This window comes from Salmo salar, chromosome 01, assembly GCF_965601325.2.
Source record: "Salmo salar chromosome 01, fSalSal1, whole genome shotgun sequence".
In the NCBI taxonomy this organism is placed as follows: Eukaryota; Metazoa; Chordata; class Actinopteri; order Salmoniformes; family Salmonidae; genus Salmo; species Salmo salar.
The window spans coordinates 79,502,857-79,528,694 of record NC_138291.1 but is presented as its reverse complement, the minus strand read 5'-3'; the positions used below and the strand labels follow the sequence as shown (position 1 = coordinate 79,528,694).

The 25,838-nt window shown below is 45.0% G+C and overlaps 1 protein-coding gene across 1 annotated transcript; it reads left to right on the top strand.

Annotated features, from left to right (window-relative positions):
* Nucleotides 1-635: 635 nt before the first annotated feature.
* Nucleotides 636-21,388, top strand: LOC106612855 (exportin-5). The gene is made up of 33 exons (XM_014214435.3): nt 636-911; nt 1,737-1,858; nt 1,985-2,057; nt 2,297-2,434; nt 2,750-2,932; nt 3,028-3,054; nt 3,233-3,418; nt 3,679-3,755; nt 3,853-3,897; nt 4,059-4,155; nt 7,667-7,750; nt 7,960-8,085; nt 8,374-8,464; nt 8,606-8,734; nt 9,204-9,319; nt 10,363-10,518; nt 10,638-10,679; nt 10,805-10,894; nt 11,141-11,340; nt 11,502-11,598; nt 11,756-11,937; nt 14,381-14,481; nt 14,622-14,718; nt 14,843-14,979; nt 16,035-16,132; nt 16,422-16,468; nt 16,577-16,674; nt 17,359-17,418; nt 17,508-17,608; nt 17,685-17,792; nt 19,253-19,390; nt 19,576-19,743; nt 20,017-21,388. Exons 1-33 carry the CDS (start codon nt 807-809, stop codon nt 20,167-20,169), a joined length of 3,672 nt encoding a protein of 1,223 aa, XP_014069910.1. The 5' UTR covers nt 636-806; the 3' UTR covers nt 20,170-21,388.
* Nucleotides 21,389-25,838: the final 4,450 nt, after the last annotated feature.

Sequence of the window (25,838 nt, the reverse complement as noted above, 5' to 3'; positions counted from 1 at the left end):
AGGGCATGAGACAAATGAATGTGTAGCATTGGGGAAAGTAATGGTATGTGTTAATCAGAAATGTCCTGTGAGAGAGAGGCAGGTTGAGGTTTCCAGGATTAGAGTAGTGCAGAAGTTGTCATATGCTGAGGCATCGAAGAAAGTAGAGGAAGATGGGTCTAGGGGAGGGATCCTGAGAAGAGTGGTGTGAATAGTGTATCTATACCAGTACAGAGGGATAGGCCAACAAGTGATATATGTTTCAGTAAGATTGGATTTTTAGCATTTATAGCAATGGTTATCGACTGTACTGCAGGGATGGAACGTAAGTTGCAGAAAATTGAGGTTGTGGTGGCAGCTGCAGAGAGGTATTTTATTTACGTATGTGAGACTTGACACCATAAGAGTTACAAGGTGTGTTAAGTGGTGGTGTCCCATCCTTTCAGGTTGTTGGTCTGAGGTAGGACTAAATAGATTTAAATAGTTGAGTAGGGTGGTGTTATTTTTTTATTATTTGATAATTAGTTTTTTCTGAGTCTTGTGTTAGATGTTAGAGTTTTTCTTTATTTATTCAAACAAAGTATAAGGGAGTACTCCAGTCTAGTAGGTGGCGGTAATGCAACATTTATTGGATGCCAACCGCCGTTAAACCTCATTGAAGAAGAAGTAGTTTCGCTACTCTCGAACACGGCCGATGCCTATGGTTACGCCTGTGTAGCTAGCTACATGCTAATTCTCAAAGCGCGCTCAGTTGACCTATTTTGCAGGTGTTTTAAATGGTGCGGTACCGCTAGCTTTCATCTCATTTTTTGAAGACGCTACTCAATATGATGGGTGATCCGGTGGCTGAAATGTGTGATCAGCTTGTTAAAGCTGTGAACGTGATGATGGATGCGGAATCTAGCCAAATATATCGCCTGGAGGCCCTAAAGGTATCATGATGGCTAGATGCTAGTTTGCTAATGTTAGCTGGTAAGGTAGCCCAAAGGCCGGCAGATAGCTAACTAACTCGCTTTCCTATTTGCGATGTGATGCGATTGCTTGACTGAAAATGTGCACAAATGCATAGCTGTAACTTCACATTATAGTTCACATGTCCATTGCATGTGGCTTTCGGGTTCGCAGCGGTCTAAGGGACTGCATCTCAGTGAAAGAGGCGTCACTACAGTCCCTGGTTCGAATCCAGGCTGTATCACATCCGGCCGTGATTGGGAGTCCCATAGGGCGGCGCACAATTTGCCCAGCGTCGTCCGGGTTTGGCCGGGGCAGGCCGTCATTGTAAATAAGAACTTGTTCTTAAAAGACTTGCTGTATGAAATGAAATCATCAATGGGCGTAGCTAGATAGCTAACCTCATATGGCTAGCACCATAACGTTACCGTTTCATTCATTGCACGTAGAGCCATTGCTGCTGGTTGATGCCCTCAAACTGAATGAAAGATAAGCTAACGTTATGTCAACCATTTAGCCTAGTTAAATTGATTGCGTTGAATCAACTGAGTTATGCATTGTTTTGAGAGTTTCTTGTTAAATTGCTAGCCAGCTACTGGCAAGCTTTCCCTCCTAATCACTTCTCTCTGTAAAGCTCCATAAACTACATTGATAGCTATGACGGATATCATTGAAAGTTAACAGTTTTCACGTTTTATTCATCCATTCATGTGAGTTTGTCCTACACCTAGCTGGCTAGGTAGATACAGTAGCTAACGGATTGAGTGCATGTTATTAACTTGTCCATGTCGCTCTTTTATTTTTAGTTTTGTGAAGAATTCAAAGAGAAGTGTTCTTTCTGTGTCCCATGTGGGCTACAGTTGGCAGATAAAACCCAAACAGCAGTGGTGAGGCACTTTGGTCTACAGATACTGGAGCACGTCATCAAGTGAGTTCTTGAGTATATTGTACAGTCTATAATTCACATAGTTATCCTCAATGATATCAAGACATCCCCCTACACGTGCCAATGTGTTCCCCAAAACCTTGTTGTTTTTCTTCATGTTGAGAATAGGTTCAGATGGAACAACATGCCACAGCAGGAGAAAGTCCAGCTGAAGGACTGTGCTATGGGGCTGTTGTCAACTGTGAGTCTGTTTGGGTGATAAACACCCAGTTAGTGTCTTCATTTTGCTATTTCTCTAGAAAAAGTATGTGGCAGATAAGATGATGAATGGAATTACTGGTGGTCTGTCGACACAATTACAAATATACTTTAAAAAAGTCAAACAAATTCCCCAATTTTGTGCGATCAGTTAGATGTACATGAATGAATATGCTGACACTAGTCTGTTCCCTGACTCTGGCACACTGCCTCCCTCTGCAGGGCACATATCCTATCCTGGAGGAGGAGAGCCACATCAAGGACGTTCTCTCGCGGATCATAGTGGAGATGATCAAGAGAGAATGGCCTCAGCACTGGCCTGACATGCTCAAGGAGATGGAGGCACTCACCAGTCTAGGGGTGAGTTGGCACGTTCCCGTTCAGTGTTTCCCCTAGGTTTTTATGTTGGTGTGGTGCCTAGGCTCCCAGAGCAACTTGAAGGGCTGAAAACATCAGAGCATTCATTTGGAGAGAAACAAAACTGGGGGTGGAGGGAGGGGGCTTATTGAAAATGGAAGGGAGAAAGGATTTGGTTGTAATCCATCCACCAGCGTAAGGGTGAGTCGGCATGTTCCAGTTCAGTGTTTCCCCCAGATTTTTATGCTGGCGGGGTGCCAAGGCCCTGGAGCAATTTTCAGGGCTGAAACCATCAAAGCGTCCCCCCCCCCCCCCCAGGAGGCCCAGACAGAGCTGGTGATGTTGATTCTGCTGCGGCTGGCAGAGGACGTGATCACCTTCCGGACCTTGCCCACCCAGCGCCGCCGGGACATCCAGCAGACCCTCACCCAGAACATGGAGAGTATCTTTAGCTTCCTGCTCGCCATCCTGCAGCTCCACGTCGACGAGTACCGCAAACTGGTAAACAGACAATGGTTATGTCTTGTTTTAAAAAAAATGTGCAGAGGTTTTTTTGACCTCTTTTTATTGATACTCTCTTTTTGTACTTCTTCCAGAAAAGAATACCGGGCCAAGAATTGCAGGTAGGAAAGTGTTTTTGATGTATTATATCCACTTTCTGATGTTATATTTACATATTATATTCACATTTAGACACCCAGCTAGAGACTTTTCTGTTTTGTGCGCGTTACCCCCCTCTCCCCTCACTCTCTCATCTCTCCCCCCTCTTCTTCTCCCCCCCTTCTTCTCTCCCCCGGTCAGGCCAAGGCCCACTGTCGGGTAGGCGTGGCCACTCTAAACACCCTGGCAGGCTACATAGACTGGGTTGCCCTGGCAAACATCACCAATGACAACTGTCACCTGCTGGAAATGCTGTGTCTGTTGCTCAGTGAGACAGAGCTGCAGCTGGAGGCTGCAGAGTGCCTGCTCATCGCCATTAGCCGCAAGGTTAGTACAGACTACACAGTACTAGACATTCCCCTTTCTGCAATCAGACCTTGTAGGACAGGACACGCCCCTTTCTGTCAGGACACGCCCCCTTTCTGTTCGGACACGCCCTCTTTCTGCAGACTACTCTGTAGGACCGGACCAGATATTTTTTCAAGACATTGGAATGAATAATGCAGGTCTACAATTACTGTATTATTAGTCAGACACATCACAGGGCAGAGAACTGTTATCTTAACATGCTTGGTGTGTCTCCACAGGGGAAGCTGGAGGACAGGAAACCACTCATGGTGCTGTTTGATGACGTTGCCATGCACTACATCCTCTCTGCTGCACAGTGAGTACATTCCCCTCATCACCCACAAGGCCTGGGTTTACACATCAGCATTGCTAGCTCATTCTGGCTTCTAATTCTCATTGGTTTGTGGCTACAGGTCTGCAGATGGAGCAGCAATATGCAACAAATCCTCTCCAACACAGTGAGTAGCCTACACATGTTGGTATTCAGCGTCAGAGTTCTTGTCCAGCGTTGTTATTTAGCATTCGAGTTCATGGGGCTTGGTACTTTTTTCTTTCAGTGAAGTGTGCTACGATGCTTAAAAATGCACTTTAAGTAAAGTTTGATTTGATTTCCTCCCAGGCCGGTGGGGGTGGGGGTGGTGGAGACACACTACACCTTCCTGAAGAGGCTATGTCAGGTCCTGTGTGCCCTGGGCAGCCAACTCTGCTCATTAGTGGTGAGTCTGGCTCAGGCTTTCCATTAGGAAAATGTGGCACCGGACAACTTGACCGGGAAGATATACATTTTCCTGCCATTTGAGAAATTTACCGTACCCATATGTATTGGGTGCATAATGCATTAGGGCGTCCAGCCACGGTGCTCAGAATGACACATTTAGATTATGGTAATTCATCTTAACAGAACATGCAACTCATGTAATGAAGCAGTCAATGAAACACATTTTCAAACACTTACCAAAATGCAATTCGCAGGAAAACACCATTCTAAACAGCGCACCTGTTAGCGCTTCCATATGTGACAGAGATGAAAATCTCTGTTAGAAACTGAGAAAGAGGGGGAATCTAAAGAGGCAATAACAAGAATGGGTTGCTAATATGACTAGGATTGTTGATATGAAAACCAATAGAACAGGAGAGAAATGTCACATCGGTGGGTCCAATACCGAAGTACATTTGCCAAAATTATGTAATTACTCCTGTCTATACAGAAATAAAATACCTCACCACAAAGCTTGACTAAGCCACAGAGGAATCGAGCTTCTTAAAAAAAAAAATGCTGTGGATTGTTTCAAATCACAAGCTGATAGGCCTATGCTTATTTGGAAAGCCCGCAGCTTGGGCAGCGCGTGTGGCTATAGGTCTGGCTGATTGAGTTGTGGCTGTCAGTGAAAAGCATCTAAAATATGTGTGAAGATAATGTGTCTTGAGTATAATTAAAAATTGAGACAAGAAGGGGAGGGGTGTGTGGCGAAGATATAGACGAGTCTCTCCAGAATGGCTCAGCTGTCTCCTGCCAATACTTGCATATTCATTGTGTGAATTGTTTGCCTTTAGATTACTTTTTTTTTAATCAATTCCCCATGACATATGTCACCAGTAGTAAATGTAACGTTAATCCCGTCAGTTTCTTTACATTAATTTCTGTTAATGCATGTATTAATTACAGTAATTTACCGTTCTCATTCTCAGAGTGGAAATGTTGCTTTCAGAGTTCACAACCTGCTACACTTGTGGGAAACAAGTTTTGGGTTATTTTATAACCATCATTTGAGATTTGTACATTTTATTCATTGTCTTTTGTTTGAAGTGCTCCATGTGAGCAATGAGCATGTGTCTGGTTTCTCTGTCCTGATAACTTTGAGGGAGCACACAAGTACTTGGCCTACTGCGCAGAAATGTAGGGAAGTGGGTTTTTTTAACACCCATTGCTAATATATTAAAACTATAGTTCCTCATAGTAAACTATTTGAAAAATCTTTCCATTCTCCTCCTTGATAATCACTAATCCTCGGTGTGAAAGAGAAATGGAATTTATAGGCCTACTGCTGCATTTGCCTATAGTCTATGAGTTCCATGAGCTCATTTATTTAGTCGCCAAAGGATCACAGCGTATCAATGTGTCCCTATGGCAGAGGTTGGTGATCTCGTGTTTAGTTGACTTTTTAAAGTTCAGATTTTAGTTCTGAGTTGTATGATTAACCATGGTCGGATTTTGCCTATAGGCTACTTTGAAGCAAGTTAAGACATGCCTCATGATATGAAATAAAGCATTTCAGGTTTCAAACAATGAAGTAGTCTTTCAAAATGCGTACTGCCTCCAACTCACATTGTAAAGTGGTGGGTGATGCGCTGATAGCCTGTTGCCTGCACTTGAATGATGAACGTGAGGCGCGCTTTAATTACCACTTGAGAAATACAAATAGTAGCTATTTTTAATTGTGCACCAAAACAGTTTTTAACATGCTATTGCATTTAGATTTATTGCTTATAAAAGCACATGGATTTTTCTTGCAGCGCCCCAGGTGGTTGCTACTGGAGTAAAACATGTCAAAATAGGCTGTGTGTGTGTGTGTGTGAGATAGATGTTGGATATGTAAGGTACATGATGACTAACGAAAATACTCACAGGCCAATTTAATTCCAGTAAATAATGCAAATTAACCTATAGACTGAAGCATGATGGTCAAATGTATTTACACTACCGTTCCAAAGTCTAGGGCACTTAGAAATGTCCTTATTTTTTAAAGAAAAGCTCTTTTTTATCAATTAAAATAACATCAAATTGATCAGTGTAGACATTTTAGCTGGAAGCGGCTTTTATTTATTTTAATTTTTTTAATGGAATATCTACATAGTTGTAGAGGCCCATTATCAGCAACCATCACTCCTGTGTTCCAATGACAAGTTGTGTTAGCTAATCCAAGTTTATCATTTTAAAAGGCTAATTGATCATTAGAAAACCCTTTTGCAATTATGTTAGCACAGCTGAAAACTGTTGTCCTGAATAAAGAAGCAATAAAACAGGCCTTCTTTAGACTAGTTGAGTATCTGGAGCATCAGCTTTTGTGGGTTCAATTACAGGCTCAAAATGACCAGGAACAAAGACCTTTCTTCTGAAACTCATCAGTCTATTCTTGTTCTGAGAAATGAAGGCTATTCCATGTGAGAAATTGCCAAGAAAACACCAGTCTCAACGTCAACAGTGAAGAGGCGACTCCGGGATGCTGGCCTTCTAGGCAGAGTTGCAAAGAAAAAGCCATATCTCAGACTGGCAAATAAAAGATTAAGATGGGCAAAAGAACACAGACACTGGACAGAGGAACACCTGCTTAGAAGGCCAGCATTCCGGAATCGCTTCTTCACTGTTGATGTTGACCCTGGTGTTTTGCAGGTACTATTTAATGAATCTGCCAGTTGAGGACTTGTGAGGCATCAGTTTCTCAAACTAGATACTGTAATGTATTTGTCCTCTTGCTAAGTTGTGCGCCGGGGCCTCCCACTCCTCTTTCTATTCTGGTTAGAGACAGTTTTTGCTGTTCTGTGAAGAGAGTAGTACAGTGTTGTACAAGATCTTCAGTTTCTTGGCAAGTTCTCACATGGAATAGCCTTCATTTCTCAGATCAAGAATAGACTGACAAGTTTCAGAAGAAAGTTCTTTGTTTCTGGCCATTATGAGCCTGTAATCAAACTCACAAATGCTGATGCTCCAGATAATCAACTAGTCTAAAGGACGCCAGTTTTATTGCTTCTTTAATCAGCACCACAGTTGTCAGCTGTGCTAACATAATTGCAAAAGGGTTTTCTAATGATCAATTAGCCTTTTGAAATTATAAACTTGGATTAGCTAACACAACGTGCCATTGGAACACAGGAGTGACGATTGCTGATAATGGGCCTCTGTACACCTATGTAGATATTCCATTAAAAAAATCAGCCGTTTCCATCTACAATAGTCATTTGATGTTATTTTAATAGACAAGAAATGTGCTTTTCTTTCAAAAACAAGGACATTTCTAAGTGACCCAAAACTTTTGAACGGTAGTGTACATTGACTGTTATTTCCATAACTGAATAAAAAGCATTATTTTGCCATTTAGATTTGTCTTTCTCCCAGTCATTTTGGCCGGCAAGTTTTCGGCTTTTTGTTTTATCGGCCAAAAGCCGTAAAAAATAAATAAAAAAAGTGCACGTGGGTGTGTCGATTTGTGCTATGTGTTTCTAATGCAGGGTTCAGATGTGGAGGTAGCGGTACCTGCAAACCTTAGCAAGTACACAGAAGCGTTCCTGGCCTTCACCACACACCCAAGCCAGGTGAGTTACCTAGTGTTAAAATAAAGTACTAGCCACAGCTCCTCGAAACAAATTCCATACAGGTAGCTAACACTACTGTTTCTCCATATCCCACTTTGTCAAATCTGGTCCTCGAGCACTGAACGTTGAGACGTAGTATTCTTACATTTTTTGATGTGTTCTGATAATCTACCCTACTCTGAACTAAAGTATTTGTCTTTTCCCACCAGTTCCTTAGGTCTTCCACCCAGATCACATGGGGAACTTTGTTCAGACATGAGATTCTCTCCAAGGATCCTGTCATCATCCAGATGACCATCAAGTACTTTAGAGCCACCATGACCAACCTAGTCAAGGTGAGACAGACTACAATGTACGTGCATCCAAGACTTTGTGCAGTTGCACATTAAAGCATCAAAATGTTCATTAGAAAAAGTGAGCATGTAAACGACTCAGAAATTGAGCTACACACGAAGGCACAAAATTATACATCCAAAATATAAATAACAACTACACCGAAATCCCCAACATAAATAACAACTACACGGAAAGGTTTAGCTCTTCCACTATGCATACTTTGTCTCTACATACAAGGTTCTTTTAATTCTATGAATTGCTGTTCTATATTGTGTTCCTCCTGCTAGACTGGTTTCCCTTCCAGCAACGACAGTCCCAGCTGTGAGTACTCCCGTCATGACTTTGACAGTGACGAAGACTTCAACTCTTTCTTCAACTGTAAGCAATGTGACTCCTATTGTATTTGAATACTTTAGACTTATACAATATTAATATAATTAATTTTTCTTGCCATTAAAGAATATTTTCTCCAGTTCGTTCCTACTGATCACGACCCTGATGCTTGTGTCCGTGTTCCAGCGTTCCGAGCGCAGCAGGGGGAGGTGGTCCGGAATGCGTGTCGTATTGTCCCCTTGGAGGCCTTCCAGATTGCAGCAGAGTGGCTGCAGTATCAGATCAGTACGCCCATCGATATCGGATCCACTGTGTGTACGTGCTGCTTCTTGACTGTGGCGATCTGGGGAGGGGGATCGTGTGTGTGTGTGTGTGTGTGTGTGTGTGTGTGTGTGTGTGTGTGTGTGTGTGTGTGTGTGTGTGTGTGTGTGGTGGTGGGGGGGGGGGGCACTGATGGTGAATGTGTCAGTATGAAACTGATTGAATGTCTTGGAGGAGTCCATTTGATTGCTCAAATCCAGAGTTTCTCATATCACGGAAGGAGGAGGTTTTTAAAAAGGAAATCCGTCTTTATTTGTATGAGATGAGTTCTCACTATTAACAAAAACTACATGAATTCTCGTAACCACTCTGAAAGGGCGCCAAGTGACAGGAAATGATGGCTCGAGAGATACTGTTGATGCGTGTTAACTAATCAGCCTGATTAACTATAACCTCTTTTTTTCCTCTTTTTACTCCTGCCTCGTTTTTCTTCTCTTTCCGGTCTTCCTCCTTTTCTTTCCAGCTAAGACGGCTGAGGGGCGGTGTTCTATCCTGTCTCCGTCAGCGGTCCAGTGGGATGCTATGACCTTCTTTACAGAGAGTGTTGTGGGAAAGATCTTTAAGAACGTGGAGGATGAGGTACAATCTGCCAAATGAGAATAGCTACCCACAGCAGAGCGATGGATAGAGCAAAAATAGTATTTTACAGAGGAGGGTGAGAGGGGTAGAGAGGGCAAAGTGTTAACGCTGCCAGGCGGGTGCCCTTGATGGCAACAAAATGTGTAGGGATTTTTGAAAGACAAAACTATTGATTCATAGTTTTCCCCCCATGGATCAAAAACATAAACTAGTGTTGGTGTAACTTTATTTGAAGAGTCCGTAATAAGTCATTTATAAGGCAGTCAAACTGATCACCATTTTATTAATTACTACTCCTACATTTGTAAATGTTAGTAAGGTAGTCATTCACAACAACAAAATGGAAATATACTGAACAAAAATCGAGGGATTGGCTGAACAGATCGTTGGTTCTGCCTTTGTCTCCCTCGACAACGTGCCTGACCACAGACTCCGCACCATGCTCCATATCCTTCTGTCCCATTAGCTGCCAATCACATATGAACGCAACAATTTCAACGATTTTACTGAGTTACAGTTCATATGAGCAAATCAGTTAATTGAAATGAATTCATTAGGACCTAATCTATGGATTTCGCATGACTGGGCAGGGGCGCAGCCACTGGTGGGCCTGGAAGGGCATAGGCCCACCCACTTGGAAGCTAGGCCCACCCACTGAGGAGCCAGACCTAGCCAATCAGAATGAGTTCTTCCCTACAAAAGGGCTTTGTTATAGACATAAATACTCCTCTTTTGCCAGGTGCTGCTGGAATGTCTACCAATGGCATGCCCATCTTTTGAGAAATTACACTGGTCACTGAAAACATTTATAAAGCATAAATAGTGCTGACTTTAGGGGCGCAAAAGTACTTTACTGAAGATTAGTAAATGGTTTATAAATGTGGGAGTAATGATTAATAAATGGTGAACACACACTATAAATGGTTTATTACGGACCCTTAAAATAGTGTTACCCAAGTGTTATCAATGTAATGAAAGGAAATTGACGATGTTGATGATGTAGAAGAAACCCTGACTCTAGTGTCCCTCTGCCCCTGCTGTAGAAGTTGCCTGTAGACCAGGGCATTGAGCTGCTACAGGCTGTGTTGAACTACAACACCAGAGACCCTCTCATCCTGTCCTGTGTCCTCACCAACGTCTCCGTCCTCTTCCCCTTCGTCACACACCGACCTCACTTCCTGCCTCAGGTCCTCTACAAGGTGAACACACACCCGTGTGCTCAAACGCATGCACACCGATCTACAATATCTCTCTCCTGACCTTTTGTGGATCGTGTCCACCTTTTTAAAATTGAACTTGTTCTTCTTTTCCTTCCCAGCTATTTGCCTCCATCACATTTGAGGTGGTAGAGGAGAGTAAGGTGAGCCGTCTTAAATATTCTTAGGAGGGACGACAGATGTGCTCATGGGATTGTATAGAAGCAATAGGTATCCGAGGCTAAGTAGTCCATCCAATCATCAGTCTGATCTGGGATGTCATTTTCAGGCTCCTCGGACGCGTGCGGTGAGGAACATCAGAAGACACGCCTGCTCCTCCATCATCAAGATGTCTCGAGACTACCCACAATTCCTTCTTGTATGTGTCTGCAGTCAAGTTCATCCTACTCCTAGAGAAGGCTCACCCATCGCTGTGCAGTAGAAAGGAACAGCTGCTTTAAGTAGATACTGATGAAACCGTTGGCTATGACTCTTAGAACCACTGTACGGATGTGTGCAAATCTATTGCATCTTACAAGTGTATGTGTATCTGTGGGGGGATGTTTGGGGGTGTCTGTTTTTCACGTACATCTCTCTCACACTCGCTCTCTCTGTCTCCATTCAGCCGTGTTTTGACATGATGTATAACCACGTGAAGAAGCTGTTCTCCAGCGAGGCTCTGTTGAACCTGCTGGAGAAGTGTGCTCTGATGGAGGCCCTGGTCCTCATCAGTAACCAGTTCAAAGACTACAACAAGCAGAAAAACTTCCTGGAGGAGCTCATGGCCACTGTGGCCGCTCGCTGGACCTCCGACGAGATGAGGCAGTATGTACACGCGCACGCTGTCTACACTGAACTGCTTACACGCACTGCATGCACACACGCGCCTGCACACAACATGCATACACACACGCTATTCACACTAAACTGTATACACCCACTTGCACTGTATTATACACTGGTTGTTCTCTCTTTGTGTGCATCAGTGTGCTGTGGGACCCTGCGCTGTTCCTGGACTTCGTTGGTGCTGATCAGCTGGTGGCTGAAGGCACAGAACACACAACGAGCATCAACAGGTCACGGGTAGGTGTGTGTGCGCACACGTGCGTGCGTTCTTGACTAAGTGCTAAAACTTTCTATGTGATGTCAGGCTTGCCAATTCAACCAGTTCTGCCAAAACTTCAACTGTATTGAAATGTTTCTTATTCACTGTTTGTCTCACCCCCACCCTGCCCTCCAGTTGAGTTTCTGTGTGTACACCATCCTGGGGGTGGTGAAGAGGGCCCGCTGGCCAGCTGACCTGGAGGAGGCGAAGGCAGGGGGCTTTGTAGTGGGCTACACCCCTAATGGAGCCCCCATCTACAGAAACCCCTGCAACGCCCAGGTCCTGGCTCTGCTGCCCAACCTGCTCGCCCTCATCAGGTAAGGGGGTGCTGGAGAGAAAGACCGTGTGTTTGTGATGATGATGATGAAGATGGTGATGAGGATGATATAGTGTTTGTGATAATGATGCTGTTTGATTGTGGTGATAGTTTTTGATAATGATGATGATGCTGTTTGATTGTGGTGATAGTTTTTGATAATGATGATGATGGTGTTTGATGTGGTGGTGATGATGGTGTTTGATGTGGTGGTGGTGATGGTGTTTGTGGTGGTGGTGGTGATGATGGTGTTTGATGTGGTGGTGATGATGGTGTTTGATGTGGTGGTGATGATGGTGTTTGATGTGGTGGTGATGATGGTGTTTGATGTGGTGGTGGTGATGGTGTTTGATGTGGTGGTGGTGATGGTGTTTGATGTGGTGGTGGTGATGGTGTTTGATGTGGTGGTGATGATGGTGTTTGATGTGGTGGTGATGATGGTGTTTGATGTGGTGGTGATGATGGTGTTTGATGTGGTGGTGATGATGGTGTTTGTGGTGGTGGTGATGATGGTGTTTGATGTGGTGGTGATGATGGTGTTTGATGTGGTGGTGATGATGGTGTTTGATGTGGTGGTGGTGATGGTGTTTGATGTGGTGGTGATGATGGTGTTTGTGGTGGTGGTGGTGATGATGGTGTTTGATGTGGTGGTGATGATGGTGTTTGATGTGGTGGTGATGATGGTGTTTGATGTGGTGGTGATGATGGTGTTTGATGTGGTGGTGATGGTGTTTGATGTGGTGGTGGTGATGGTGTTTGATGTGGTGGTGTTTGATGTGGTGGTGGTGATGGTGTTTGATGTGGTGGTGGTGATGGTGTTTGATGTGGTGATGGTGTTTGATGTGGTGATGGTGTTTGATGTGGTGGTGATGATGGTGTTTGATGTGGTGGTGATGATGGTGTTTGTGGATGTGGTGGTGATGATGGTGTTTGTGGTGGTGGTGGTGATGATGGTGTTTGATGTGGTGGTGATGATGGTGTTTGGTGGTGATGATGGTGTTTGGTGGTGATGATAGTGTTGGTGGTGGTGGTGATGATAGTGTTGGTGGTGGTGGTGGTGATGATAGTGTTTTGTGGTGGTGGTGATGATAGTGTTTTGTGGTGGTGGTGATGATAGTGTTTGGTGGTGGTGATGATAGTGTTTTGTGGTGGTGATAGTGTTTTGTGGTGGTGATAGTGTTTTGTGGTGGTGGTGACAGTGTTTTGTGGTGGTGGTGACAGTGTTTTGTGGTGGTGGTGATAGTGTTTTGTGGTGGTGGTGATAGTGTTTTGTGGTGTTTGGTGATGATAGTGTTTTGTGGTGTTTGGTGATGATAGTGTTTTGTGGTGTTTGGTGATGATAGTGTTTTGTGGTGTTTGGTGATGATAGTGTTTTGTGGTGTTTGGTGATGATAGTGTTTTGTGGTGTTTGGTGATGATAGTGTTTTGTGGTGTTTGGTGATGATAGTGTTTTGTGGTGTTTGGTGATGATAGTGTTTTGTGGTGTTTGGTGATGATGGTGTTTTGTGGTGTTTGGTGATGATGGTGTTTTGTGGTGTTTGGTGATGATAGTGTTTTGTGGTGTTTGGTGATGATGGTGTTTTGTGGTGGTGATGATAGTGTTTTGTGGTGGTGATGATAGTGTTTTGTGGTGGTGATGATAGTGTTTTGTGGTGGTGATGATAGTGTTTGGTGGTGATAGTGTTTGGTGGTGATGATAGTGTTTTGTGGTGTTTGGTGATGATAGTGTTTTGTGGTGTTTGGTGATGATAGTGTTTTGTGGTGGTGGTGTTTGGTGATGATAATGTTTTGTGGTGGTGGTGATGATAGTGTTTTGTGGTGGTGGTGTTTTGTGGTGATGGTGTTTTGTGGTGGTGGTGTTTTGTGGTGGTGATGATAGTGTTTGGTGGTGGTGATAGTGTTTGGTGGTGATGATAGTGTTTGGTGGTGGTGATAGTGTTTTGTGGTGGTGGTGGTGGTGATAGTGTTTTGTGGTGGTGATAGTGTTGTGTGGTGGTGGTGGATAGTGTTTTGTGGTGGTGATAGTGTTTGGTGGTGGTGATAGTGTTTGGTGGTGGTGATAGTGTTTGGTGGTGGTGATAGTGTTTTGTGGTGGTGGTGGTGATAGTGTTTTGTGGTGGTGGTGGTGATAGTGTTTTGTGGTGGTGATAGTGTTTTGTGGTGGTGGTGATGATAGTGTTTGTTGTGATGGTGGTGGTGATGATAGTGTTTGTTGTGATGGTGGTGGTGATGATAGTGTTTTGTGGTGGTGGTGGTGATGATAGTGTTTTGTGATGGTGGTGGTGATGATAGTGTTTTGTGGTGGTGGTGATGATAGTGTTTTGTGGTGGTGGTGATGATAGTGTTTGTTGTGATGGTGAGAGTGTTTGTTTGTTATGATGGTGGTAAAGGGGAGTGTTTGTGATGAACAGGATGATAAAGAGGATGATGTTGTTTCTCTGTAGAACCCACAACAGCCTCTTCCTGCCGGAGAACATGTGTCGTCTGAGTGAGACGTTCTCCAAGGCCTACGACATGATAGAGGTGGAGAAGAATGTGGTTCTAGGTGAGAAGAACCACACTGATTCAATGGTTATGCACTGTACTGGTTTAGAAATCCTATATCAAAGGTTGGTAACCCGTGGCTATAATTTCCCCTTTGAAGGATAATAAACAACCATGAATATTGTGTGTCCTGACCTGTAGGTCTGCCTCAGCCAGCCCTGGACATCTATGACCCTCCAGTGTATAAGACTCATCTAGAGCGCATGCAGGGATTCTTCTGTACCCTCTACGACAACTGGTGACTTCCTAACTTTGGATAGTCTTCTGCTTCCTCTTTCTCCACACACACAACCACCCAGTCTCGTGCTCTTGCTCATTTCCCCCTCTTCCTCTCTCTTGCGCACCCCCTGTTCTCTCTCTAGTTACCATACCCTGGGGAAGGCAGGCCTATCATTGCAGCAGGACTTCTACACCATCGAGGGATTGGCTGAACAGATCGTTGGTTCTGCCTTTGTCTCCCTCGACAACGTGCCTGACCACAGACTCCGCACCATGCTCCATATCCTTCTGTCCCATTAGCTGCCAATCACATATGAACGCAACATGCAACAATTTCAACGATTTTACTGAGTTACAGTTCATATAAGGAAATCAGTCAATTGATATTAATTCAGTAGGCCCTAATTTATGACTTTCCGATGACTGGGCAGGGGTACAGCCATTGGTGGGCCTGGAAGGGCATAGGCCAACCCACTGGGGAGCCAGGCCAACCCACTGGGGAGCCAGGCCAACCCACTGGGGAGCCAGGCCAACCCACTGGGGAGCCAGGCCAACCCACTGGGGAGCCAGGCCAACCCACTGGGGAGCCAGGCCAGTCAGAATGAGTTTTTCCCCACAAAAGGGCTTTATTACAGACAGAAATACTCCTCAGTTTCATCAGCTGTCTGGGTGGCTGGTCTCAGACAATCCCGCAGATGAAGAAGCTGGATGTTGAGGTTCTGGGCTGGCGTGGTTCACATGGTCTGCGGTGGTGAGGCTCGTTGGACGTACTGCCAAATTCTTTAAAACGACATTGGAGGCAGCTTATGGTAGAGAGATGAACATTACATTCTCTGGCAACAGCTCTGGTGGACATTCCTGCAGTCAGCATGCCAATTACACGCTCCCTCAAAAGTTGAGACATCAGTGGCGTTGTGTGACAAAACTGCACATTTTAAGAGTTGCCTATTATCGTCCCCAGCACAAGATGCACCTGTGTAATGATCATGCTGTTTAATCAGCTTCTTGATGTGCCACACCTGTCAGGTGGATGGATTATCTTTGCAAAGGAGAAATGCTCACTAACAGGGATGTTAACAAATGTGTGCACAAAATGGGAGAGCAATAAGCTTTTTGGGCGTATGAAACATTTCAGGGATCTTTTATTTCAGAGCATTGAACATGGGACCAAGACTTTGCATGTTGCGTTTTATATTTTTTGTTCAGTGCATATATTAATTTTGTTCAGACAAAAAGGGAATATGTTATTGTTAGTGATCAAATACATTGATAGAGCATTGACTTTACATGTACAGTATCCATTCAGTCCAACTGTGTTCCTTAATGTGTGTTAACGGGTGTTCCTGAAGCAGCTGGTGGTGTCATGTCCTCAGGAGTGCTACAACAGTCTGCTCTGCCCCCTGCTGGGCCCTCTGTTCGCCTACATGCTACAGGTCTGAACTCTCACGTGTTTTCCCCTTGTGCCTGTGAAGTAATATACCAAAAAGGAGAGTTTCTTTGCATGTAAAAATAAAAATTAAAAAAAACAACACAAAAACAAAAACAAAGTACTCACTACAAAAAAGGTTAACTGTGGTACAACTACCAAAGGAACAGAAATCAGCGGCTGATCAAACACTCCGAGCATGCTTATTGTCATGCTCACTAGTAGTCAGTCACCATTAATAAGAAATAGGACAACTCATCATGTGACGTGTTGTCTCTCTGTGTTTATTTATACAGAGACTCAATCTCAGGTGGCAGATCATCAACCAGAGGAGTACTGTCAGGTAAGATGTGTCCATCTGTGGGTCCTTATGAAGGCATGCGGTCTCTTTGAATGGGTAGGTTTTCTTGTGCCAGTGGTATGTTGACAATCTCCTTCCCTCTGTGTGTAGTGGGGAGGAGGAGGAGGACGAGTCGTGCGAGGAGAATCAGGAGATGCTGGAGGAGCAGCTAGTTCGGCTGCTCACCAGAGAGGTTCTGGACCTGCTCAGTAAGTCCACACTTTTGGGGAAAAAGGTCAGATTATTGGGATGCAGGGAGCGATTCAGTAGCACTTTCAATTAGAGGCCTTCACGGGTCCAAATAACTCCATTCAGAATATACAGTAGCAGCCTACCGGTTGGCTGTTGGTCATTGTAGCCTGTCCTTCTCCTTTAACTTGGAATTCCGTCATTTTAATTCCATCTTCCATTCATTAGATGTCTCCTAACTTTTGCCCCAAACAGCGGCTCTATGACTGTTAGCCTATTGCCGCTTTGATGACTTGTGATTGGCCAACAACAAGCTACACGCACCACGCTCGTGAAAAGCAAGAGCAGCAGCATAAATGTCTCTCTTTCTCTCCTTCAGCATTCGGATCTGTACGTGTCCTTGCAGTCAAGTCACTTAAATTTACACTTGACAATCCGATCAGACCCGTGACATTATGTAGAATTCTTGATCCAGACCCTCTTGGGTATTCGGCTACAGGTGGATCCGTGAAGACCTGTACTTTCAGTTTAGTTTCTCCATTGAGCATGTATTTATTTATTTTGTCCTGGAGAAGGATTCATCTAATTCTGAGAAACTGGACCTATGAATTTACCTCTGCTGCACATCCATATTTGATAAATGTGGGTATATGGGGTTTATTTCAGTCTAGCCATGTGTCCTAACGTTGATCCTTTCCCATCAGCTCACGCCTGCATAATGAAAAAAATGCCTGAGCCAGCAGGGAATAAGGAAGATGTGGATGGTAAGTGTTCACTTGTTTTCTAGGGAAGAAAAGTGTTACTTAGGTCCACCCCCTTCACTCTTCCCCTTCCTTTTTGTGTGTGTGTGTAGAGGAGGAGATGATGTCCACTGAGTCCCAGGCGGTCGCTGCCTCTCCAGCCCAGCCAACAGGCGAACTGACGGAGCTGGGGAAGTGTTTTCTCAAACACGAGGTCAGCACAACACACACACACACCGGAGCATCTACCCATGGCAGTGTGATGGGACTCTTTCTCTCTCCCTCTGCAGGACATCTATATGACCTTGTTGACCATCTCGTTCACCTCTCTGTCCTGGAAGGACACCAGTAACTGTCACCGCAGCGCCTCCATCGTGTGCTGGACCCTGCTACGACAGGTAGGCTACACACAGGACAGACTGACAGCAACTTTCCATCCTGAGTACTCCCTATCCATTTCAGCTTCCTTTTCCTCTCGCTCCCTCCTTTCTCAGTGTCTGTCTGACCATGTTTGTGCTTCACTGCTGTGATTCGATGACTCCTCCCTCCACTCTGCTCTCTCCCTCTTTCACTGTGCCTGTCTCTCCCCCTCTCGCCTCCTCTCTTCACTGTGCCTCTCTCTCCTCTCTCTTCACTGTGCCTGTCTCTCCCCCTCTCGCCTCCTCTCTTCACTGTGCCTGTCTCTCCTCTCTTCACTGTGCCTGTCTCTCCTCTCTTCACTGTGCCTGTCTCTCCTCTCTTCACTGTGCCTGTCTCTCCTCTCTTCACTGTGCCTGTCTCTCCTCTCTTCACTGTGCCTGTCTCTCCTCTCTTCACTGTGCCTGTCTCTCCTCTCTTCACTGTGCCTGTCTCTCCTCTCTTCACTGTGCCTGTCTCTCCTCTCTTCACTGTGCCTGTCTCTCCTCTCTTCACTGTGCCTGTCTCTCCTCTCTTCACTGTGCCTGTCTCTCCTCTCTTCACTGTGCCTGTCTCTCCTCTCTTCACTGTGCCTGTCTCTCCTCTCTTCACTGTGCCTGTCTCTCCTCTCTTCACTGTGCCTGTCTCTCCTCCTCTCTCTTCACTGTGCCTGTCTCTCCCCCTCCTGGCCGCCTCCTCTCTTCACTGTGCCTGTCTCTCCTCTCTTCACTGTGCCTGTCTCTCCTCTCTTCACTGTGCCTGTCTCTCCTCTCTTCACTGTGCCTGTCTCTCCTCTCTTCACTGTGCCTGTCTCTCCTCTCTTCACTGTGCCTGTCTCTCCTCTCTTCACTGTGCCTGTCTCTCCTCTCTTCACTGTGCCTGTCTCTCCTCTCTTCACTGTGCCTGTCTCTCCTCTCTTCACTGTGCCTGTCTCTCCTCTCTTCACTGTGCCTGTCTCTCCTCTCTTCACTGTGCCTCTCTCTCCTCCTCTCTCTTCACTGTGCCTCTCTCTCCTCCTCTCTCTTCACTGTGCCTCTCTCTCCTCCTCTCTCTTCACTGTGCCTCTCTCTCCTCCTCTCTCTTCACTGTGCCTCTCTCTCCCCCTCTCGCCTCCTCTCTTCACTGTGCCTCGCTCTCCTCCTCTCTCTCACTGTGCCCTGTCTCCTCCTCTCTCTCACTGTGCCTCGCTCTCCTCCTCTCTCTCACTGTGCCTGTCTCTCCCCCTCTCTCTTCACTGTGCCTCTCTCTCCCCCTCTCTCTTCACTGTGCCTCTCTCTCCTCCTCTCTCTTCACTGTGCCTCTCTCTCCTCCTCTCTCTTCACTGTGCCTCTCTCTCCTCCTCTCTCTTCACTGTGCCTCTCTCTCCTCCTCTCTCTTCACTGTGCCTCTCTCTCCTCCTCTCTCTTCACTGTGCCTCTCTCTCCTCCTCTCTCTTCACTGTGCCTCTCTCTGTTGTGTTCAGGTTGTAGGTGGGAACCTTTTGCCAGAGGCGGTCACATGGTTCTATACCAGTGTTCTGAAGGGACTGCAGATGCATGGGCAGCATGAGATATGCAACTCAGCCCTCACACAACTGGCCCTTCTTATGTACGAGAACCTGGTGAGTGTCACATTCTCTCCCTCTCCTAACTCTTCCTCCCCTCCCTGGGTCAGCGGCCGCGGTACATGGAGCTGAGGGCTGTGATGACTCGGATCCTCAGCATCAATCACTCTTCTGTCTCCTGTCCTGCTCCTCCCTTCCTCGACAATTTACCCTTTCCTCTCTTCCCTCCCTCCCTGGGTCAGCGGCCGCGGTACATGGAACTAAGAGACGTGATGACTCAGATCCCCGACATCAATCTGGAGGCTCTAGACCAGTACGACCAGCGGCTGCTGGAGCCCAGCTCCGCTCAGAGGTTGGGAGAGAAGAAGAGGAAAGACCAGTTCAAGAAGCTCATTGCTGGCACTGTGGGGGTAATAACATCACCTGCCACCAGGGGGAGGCTTCTATTTCGTTTTTTCTGTAAAATGACCTGCAGCAAAGACCTAGAATTATTTCATTGAAAATAATGTCTGAAATGTGTCCATTGTGACTTTTGAAATGTATTTTAATTAAAGGATGTAAGTTGTGCTGTCAGTATTTGTTTTAATAAGTTGAATTGAGTAGGGCCTGCACACTCCTATTTAACAAGACAACCATTCAATCCAAACCGATTCTAAATTGTTCTTGATCTCTCCTACCCACAGAAAGCTCTGGCCCAGCAGTTCAAAAAGGAGGTACATATCCGAAATCTTCCGTCTCTCTTTAAGAAGCCGAAGCCTGAGAAAAGGGACATTCTGGAGACCAGTGAGAGTGGAGCACTAGCAGCGCTCTTCTCCCCAGCACTGGACGACATCTAGGAGCACAGAGGCCCTCAGTCTGGCCTGACACACACACACACACTACAATCAGCTGTTACAGGACTTCCACTGGACTAGCATACACACAAACATGCATACATACACTTTCTATCCTCCCGGGGGAATTTTACTCCCGAAGGATTGGCTCAACAAGTGTTCGACGTCTCTACCCTATCGATCGACAGTAGGATGAATGGACTCTACAAATTGTGGCAGCCTCCCCATTAGGACAAAGGGAATCAGAATATTCTGTCAAGGACTGAACCCTGCTAACTGCTCGCTAATATTTATCCAAATAATGTGAGTGTCTGTCTGCCTTGATCAGAAATATAGAACAATATGATGATGGTGATTGTCCATCAACAGGACATGGCTTTTGCCATAAACCCTGCAGGTTGTAAATGGTAACAAAGAATTGCATTTATACAGCACATTTCCTCACTAGCACAACACATTTCGCTTTAATTGTGTTTTAGTAGATCCGCGAACATAGAACATCCACCTGGGTGCTAAACGACAGCAGCCATTTTGTGCCAGAAGAACCTGAATGGGATCCAGTGAGCATGTCTGAGGTGTTAGACTTCAAAGTAGTCTGCTGTATAAGGAGAGCTATTTTCAAACCAATGTTTTGTACAGAATCATTACTCTGTTGATGGTTGAAGTAGAATTGTCATTGACTTTTTTTGCACTGGTTCTCCCAGCTGTGAACGTATGAGAAACCAGCACTGCATTCCACCTGTGTTAATGGAAATAGTTTGCCACAACATCGACTTTTGTTCGGCGGTATTGTTTGTGAAAACTGATCCAATGTGGTCAAGAGCCCATATTTTATGCCATCTGTTTTGTAGGTCATATTTGTGTGCATTTGGAAGAAGCTGCAGGCATGAATCTCAAATAAATTGGAAAAATAGGCACCCATTAATATGGGACCAAAGCCTGCTGATGTATCCAAATACATACAGAATGATCTGCATTTTTTGATGGCATAAAATATAGTCAGGGGACTTTGTTAGATCATTTTGGGAGGAATCTTAGATTTTTGGTATGAACTACCCCTTTAAATCTCCCAACCCTGTCAATAATTGATTGTTCACGTGGCCAACTTACTTTTTCCCTTAATGAATGTATAAAAAAACCAAACTTGTACGGGGGAAAGTATTTAAAACTGTAGTGCTGTTTTTATATTTTGCTGTTTTTAAATAAAGGTAGACTTGAGTCATTTTAAATGTAACTTTTTTAAATATTTAAGGTTATTCGTTATTAATCCGTCCCTCCCATTGGTTCACCTTCTAGAGTCAGTGGCCAATTATGGTATGGAGTGATTTCAGTGCCATCAGATTGTATTTGAATTTTATCATTTTTAATTTGTTTTAGGATATTGAGTTTTATATTTTTGAATGTTTAATGCACAACTTGAATCATTGAATTCATACATTTTACTTGTATTTCATGATTTGAAACTGAATTATATGAATATTTATGGTAGATATTGAATTCATTGTCTGTATCAAGTTTACAAACCATCATGTGAAGTTATTCAAAGTTTCATATATTCAACTTCTCAGATTCAGTTTTCAAATTCAGCTTCAAAACCACAGCCAACATCCTGATACTTTGCCAGCAAGGAAAGGTAGAGGAGAACAGATACTTTTGGTCATATAGTGTATGTGCATACCTGCTCGTCGAACATCATATTATAAAATCATGGGTATTGATATGGAGTTGGTTTCCCCCCCCCCCCCCTTTTCTGCTATAACAGCCTCCACTCTTCTGGGAAGACTTTCCACTAGATGTTGGAACATTGCTGCGGGGACTTGCTTCCATTCAACCACAAGAGCATTAGTGAGGTTGGGCGATTAGGCCTGGCTCGCACTCCGTGTTCCAATTCATCCCAAAGGTATTTGATGAGATTGAGGTCAGGGCTTTGTAGTCAAGTCAAGTTCTTCCACACTGATCTCCACAAATCATTTCTCTATGGACCTCGCTTTGTGCACGGGGGCATTGTCATGCTGAAAAACGAAAGGGCCTTCTCCAAACTGTTGCCAAAAAGTTGGAAGCACAGAACTGTCTAGAATGTCATTGTATGCTGTAGCATTAAGACATACTCGGTAGCGAGTGTTGCAACCAAGGACAGACTATTTTTTTATAATTTTATTTTTACCCCTTTTTCTCTCAAATTGGTAGTTACACTCTCTACCGAGTATGTTGTAATCGGCGCATGTGACAAATACAATTTGGTTTGTATTTTGATTTGAAGTGTGATTCATCACTCCAGAGAACGTGTTTCCACTGCTCCAGAGTCCAATGGCGTCGAGCTTTACATCACTCCAGCTTGTGTGCGGCTGCTCGGCCATGGAAACCCATTTCATGAAGCTCCCGACGAACAGTTATTGGGCTGACTTTGCTTCCAGAGGCAGTTTGGAACTCGGTAGTGAGTGTTGCAACCAAGGACAGACAATTTTTTTATAATTTTATTTTTACCCCTTTTTCTCCCCAATTGGTAGTTACAGTCTTGTCTCATCGTTGCAACTCCCGTACGGACTCAGTAGAGGCGAAAGTTGAGAGCCGCGCGTCCTCCGAAACACAACCCAGCCAAGCCGTACTGCTTCTTGACACAATGCCCGCTTAACCCAGAAGCCAGACGGACCAATGTGTTGGAGGAACCACCTGGCGACCATGTCAGCGTGCATTGCGCCTGGCCCGTCACAGGAGTTGCTAGAGCGCGATGGGACAAGAACATCCCTGCCGGCCAAACCCTCCCCTAACCCGGACGATGCTGGGACAATTGTGCGCCGCCCCATGGGTCTCCACTGTTGCGGCCGGCTGCGACAGAGCCTGGACTCAAACCAGGATCTCTAGTGGGACAGCTAGCATTGCGTTGCAGTGCCTTAGACCACTGCGCCACTCAGGAGGCTGACAGACTATTTCTACACGCTTTAGCACTCGCCAGTCCCGTTCTGTGAGCTTGTGTGGCCTACCACTTTGCGGCTGAGCCATTGTTGTTTCTAGACATTTCCACTTCACAATAACAGCACTTACAGTTGACCAGGGCATACATTGATGAACTGACTTGTTGGGAAGGTGGCATCCTATGACTGTGCCACGTTGAAAGTCACTGAGCTCTTCAGTAAGGCCATTCTACTGCCAATGTTTGTCTATGGAGATTGCATGGCTGTGTGCTCACTTTTATGCACCTGTCAGCAACGGGTGTGGCTAAAATAGCCGAATCCACTAATTTGAAGGGGTGTCCACATACTTCTCTATTTATAGTGTATAATCAAACACTCCGTGGTAAACAAAGCTTCTGGCAGTTTCTGAAGCCAATGCGCCATGTTGAATATATTTCTTCCAATGAATTTCGCTCTAGCATTTGAACAGTTTTGGTTATAAGCTATTATGACCCCATTTCTGAAACCTAAGACTCTCTTGAGCATGGATGTGCTTTCTGTTCCCCTCTATGATGATCACAGGCTGTGTTAGAAGGGAGTGTCAAACTAAAAACGTAATTCGGCCCCAATAAGAATTGGAGATAATTTGCCCTCAGAAAAGCCTCAATTCGTCAGGGCATGGACACTACAAGGTGTCGAATGCGTTCCACAGTGATGCTGGCCCATGTTGACTCCAATGCTTCCCACAGTTTTGTCAAGTTGGCTGGATGTCCTTTGGGTTGTGGACCATTCTTGATACACACGGCAGGGAAACTGTTGAGTAAAAAAACCAGCAGCGTTGCAGTTCTTGACACAAACCGGTGCACCTGGCACTTACCTATTCTAAGGCAATTAAATATTTTGTATTGCCCATTCAACCTCTGAATGGCACACATACACAATCCATTAACTTCTGTTATGAGTGTGGGAACTTACTGCCTCTACCAAGCTGCAGGAGACAGTCTTCTGTTCCTGCTGTGAGGAATGGAAGAGGAAAGAGAGGAAGAATGCATCAAAGAGAATGAGGAAAGCTGAGGTTGAGGTTGAATTTCATGACGAGTGATTTCTGGGGTAGTGTTAAGTGCGGAGGTGGAGGCATTGAAGTTGAAGATTCCCGGTGTTTGTGACGCCTGCCATTTGGTGCGACGCAGATCTGGTAGTGAGCGTGGGGAAGTGAAGAAGTCACTGTCAGTCTTTAGACAACGAAGTCATGTTAGGATATATTAAGTTATCCTGTTAGAGTTTTTGTGCCGAACCCACTGCAGTGTTTCAGGTTCCACCTGTATGGTCATTTTGCAGCGGTGTGAAGGATGAACATTCCAAGATGTGATAGTGTGCAGGAGGGCATGGGACAGATGAATGTGAGGTTTTGATGGGAAAAGTTGTGTGTGTCAACTGTAGGAGTGCCCATGTAGCTGGGGATAGGAAGTGTGTGTTGTGAGAGAGGCAGGTTGAGGTGGTCAGAGTAGTACAGAAGTTGTCATATGCTAAGGGAGTGAAGAAAATACAGGAGGATGGGTTAAGGGTGAGGGATCCTGAGAGGATGACCTTGATTAGTAGATCTATGTAGCACAGAGGGATAGGTCAACAAGTGATATATGCTTCAGTAAGGTAGTATTCTTAGTGTTCATACAGTGCATTCGTAAAGTATTCAGACCCCTTGACTTTTTCCACATTTTGTTACGTTAGTCTTATTCTATAATTTATTAAATAGTTTTTTCCCTCAATATACCATAATGACAAAGCAAAAACAGGTTTTAATACATTTTAGAAAATGTATTCAAAATAAATAAACGTTAATACTACATTTACATAAGTATTCAGACCCTTTACTTTGTTGAAGCACCTTAGGCAGCGATTACAGCCTCGAGTCTTCTTGTGTATGACGCTACAAGCTTGGCACACCTGTATTTGCGGAGTTTCTCCCTTTCTTCTCTGCAGATCCTCTCAAGCTCTCTCAACTTGGATGGGGAGCGTCGCTGCACAGCTATTTTCAGGTCTCTCCAGAGATGTTCGAATGGGTTCAAGTCCGGGCTCTGGCTGGGCCACTCAAGGACATTCAGAGACTTGTCCCGAAGCCACTCCTGCGTTGTCTTGGCTGTGTGCTTAGGGTCGCTGTCCTGTTGGAAGGTGAACCTTCGCCCAGTCTGAGGTCCTGAGCGCCCTGGAACAGGTTTTCATCAAGGATCTCTCTGTACTTTGCTCTGTTCATCTTTCCCTCGATCCTGACTAGTCTCCCAGTCCCTGCTGCTGAAAAACATCCCCACAGCATGATGCTGCCACCACCATGCTTCACCGTAGCGATGGTGCCAGGTTTCCTCCATACGTGGCGCTTGGCATTCAGGCCAAAGAGTTCAATCTTGGTTTCATCAGACCAGAGAATCTTGTTTCTCATGAGCTGAAAGGATTAGATGCAGTGGAGGCTGGTGAGGGGAGCTGTAGGGGGACGGGCTCATTGTAATGGCTGAAATGGAATAAATGGAACTAAGTGAAACGTGGTTTCCAAATGTTTGCTGTGTTTGATACCGTTCCATTTATTCCTCCTATAGCTCCTCCCACCAGCCTCCTCTGTTTAGGTGGTAGGGTAAAAAAAAATTAATAATAATCATTGTGTCGATCAAAATATAATGGATTTATACCCCAGTCTAGTTGGTGGCGGTAATGCAACATACATTGGATGCCATCTGCCGTTAAACCTCACCGAAGAAGAAGGTTTGGGTCCAGTGGTAGCCAAGATATTTC